Here is a 1,840-nt window from a genome sequence, read left to right on the forward strand (position 1 = left end):
TGCATTAGATTTTGTTTCACTTTGAAAGATTATATTGTTTAAAAAGTTTCAAAACACTAGTACTGATCATTGTGATACTTTTTCAAGCAAACATCCTCTGTTTTTTTGGCTAAGTAGTATTTGGAAGCAAAAAAAGGATGAGAAAGATGGTATCTTTCTTTGCAAGTAGAGCATTTGGGTCAGAGTAAATATCTAAAAGGCCAAAAAGATGCATAGATTATTTGATGCTTGACAATAGGTGGCATCCGGTTGAGCATTATAGCTAGACCAATAGATGAGAAAAACCCAAGTCAAAAGTTATTCCTTCAATAATAACAAAGAGAACCACTCAATTAAACACAGAATAAGCATCACTTGTGACTTAAACTTGTCCTTTTCAAGGACCTCATTTACACAAACACCATAAAAATCTAAAAGACATTTGCATCAACATTTAAAGCATAACCAAACACTAATAACCATACAAACAGGTCAAGTTCAAACAAATACCCATTAATTAACAACGAATAAAGCATCCCATATATCATCCTTTCCGCACAAGAAGCATTCAATCAAAATGTAAATAATTATCAAATCCCATTAAATAAAACCTCAGAACACAAGATATTTAGCGAAAAGGGAGTGGATGATCTATGCAGTAAAGAAACTATAGGGATACAAATATTGTCAGTTGATTAATTGATATTTCTTCAGAAACATGTATGTAAACATGTACAGAGAGTATTCAATGCAGCACCACAAAATATCAGACTCCCCATTACCAAATGTTTCAAACTGAACTAAACCGTATAACGGATACTACTAATAAGCAGAAGAAAAAAATAAGCAAACAACCATAGTCGAAGAAACAGTAGCAAAGACCCATACGAAAGGTTACCATAGGCACCACATTTAGACAAAAACATAACAGGCTAAAAGAAAAAGTGATCAAAGGGTTTCAACCCATGTTCAACGACCTCCACTGGTACATTCACGGGCAAAGTGACCATCCTCACCACACTTGTAGCAGCCGCCGCCGCCGCCTCCACCGCCGCCACCACCGAACCTGCCACCGCCACCGCCGCCTCCACTCTGGCTACAGTCCCTAGCGAAGTGACCAGATTCACCACACTTGAAGCAACCGCTTCCTCCACCACTTCCACCACCTCCGTAGCCACCGCCTCCACCGTAGCCACCTCCACCTCCGCCATAACGGCTACCTCCACCGTAGCCGCCTCCACCACCATAGCCTCCGTCACCGCCACCATATCCACGGCTACCACCACGGCCACCTCCACCGTATCCACCACTGCCGCCTCCATAACCACCACCACCGCGACCGCCGCCGCCACCGCCGCCGCCACGACCACCTTGAACGGCCGCACCATCAGGGCCGGTAACATCAACAGCCTTTGTACGGCCGTCACCTCCAGACTCAACTTCGAACTCAACGGTTTCCCCTTCAGCTAGGCTACGGAAACCCTCAGATCTGATACCTGACTGGTGAACGAACAGATCTTCGCCGCCGTCATCGGGAGTGATGAAACCAAAACCTTTTTGGTCACTGAACCACTTGACGGTTCCCTTAGCCCTCTGTCCACTCTCCTCAGCCATTCTCACAGAAACCCTAAAAAGCTTAAAACCCTAAAACCCTTTTGTGTTCTCTTGGTTATGTCACCGTGTATTTTCCTCTAAGAAACAGCTGATTATATAGTGGAGCGCAGTGCCACGTTTTCGGGGTGAATTAGTGGGCCCAGAAGACTGTGGGCCATGTTTATTTATGGGGAATTCAATCGACGGCTGGAAATTCTCGAGGAAATTAAACGGTCAGGGTCATAAGTTTGAACCGAGGGTAAGACCA

The 1,840-nt window shown here is 44.2% G+C and overlaps 1 protein-coding gene across 1 annotated transcript; it reads right to left on the bottom strand.

Moving 5' to 3' along the window:
- Positions 1-649: 649 nt before the first annotated feature.
- On the bottom strand, positions 650-1,622 carry GRP-2 (glycine-rich protein 2). The gene has a single exon (NM_001311181.1). It carries the CDS (start codon positions 1,591-1,593, stop codon positions 949-951), a length of 645 nt encoding a protein of 214 aa, NP_001298110.1. The 5' UTR covers positions 1,594-1,622; the 3' UTR covers positions 650-948.
- Positions 1,623-1,840: the final 218 nt, after the last annotated feature.

This window comes from Nicotiana sylvestris, chromosome 1, assembly GCF_000393655.2.
Source record: "Nicotiana sylvestris chromosome 1, ASM39365v2, whole genome shotgun sequence".
NCBI lineage: Eukaryota > Viridiplantae > Streptophyta > Magnoliopsida > Solanales > Solanaceae > Nicotiana > Nicotiana sylvestris.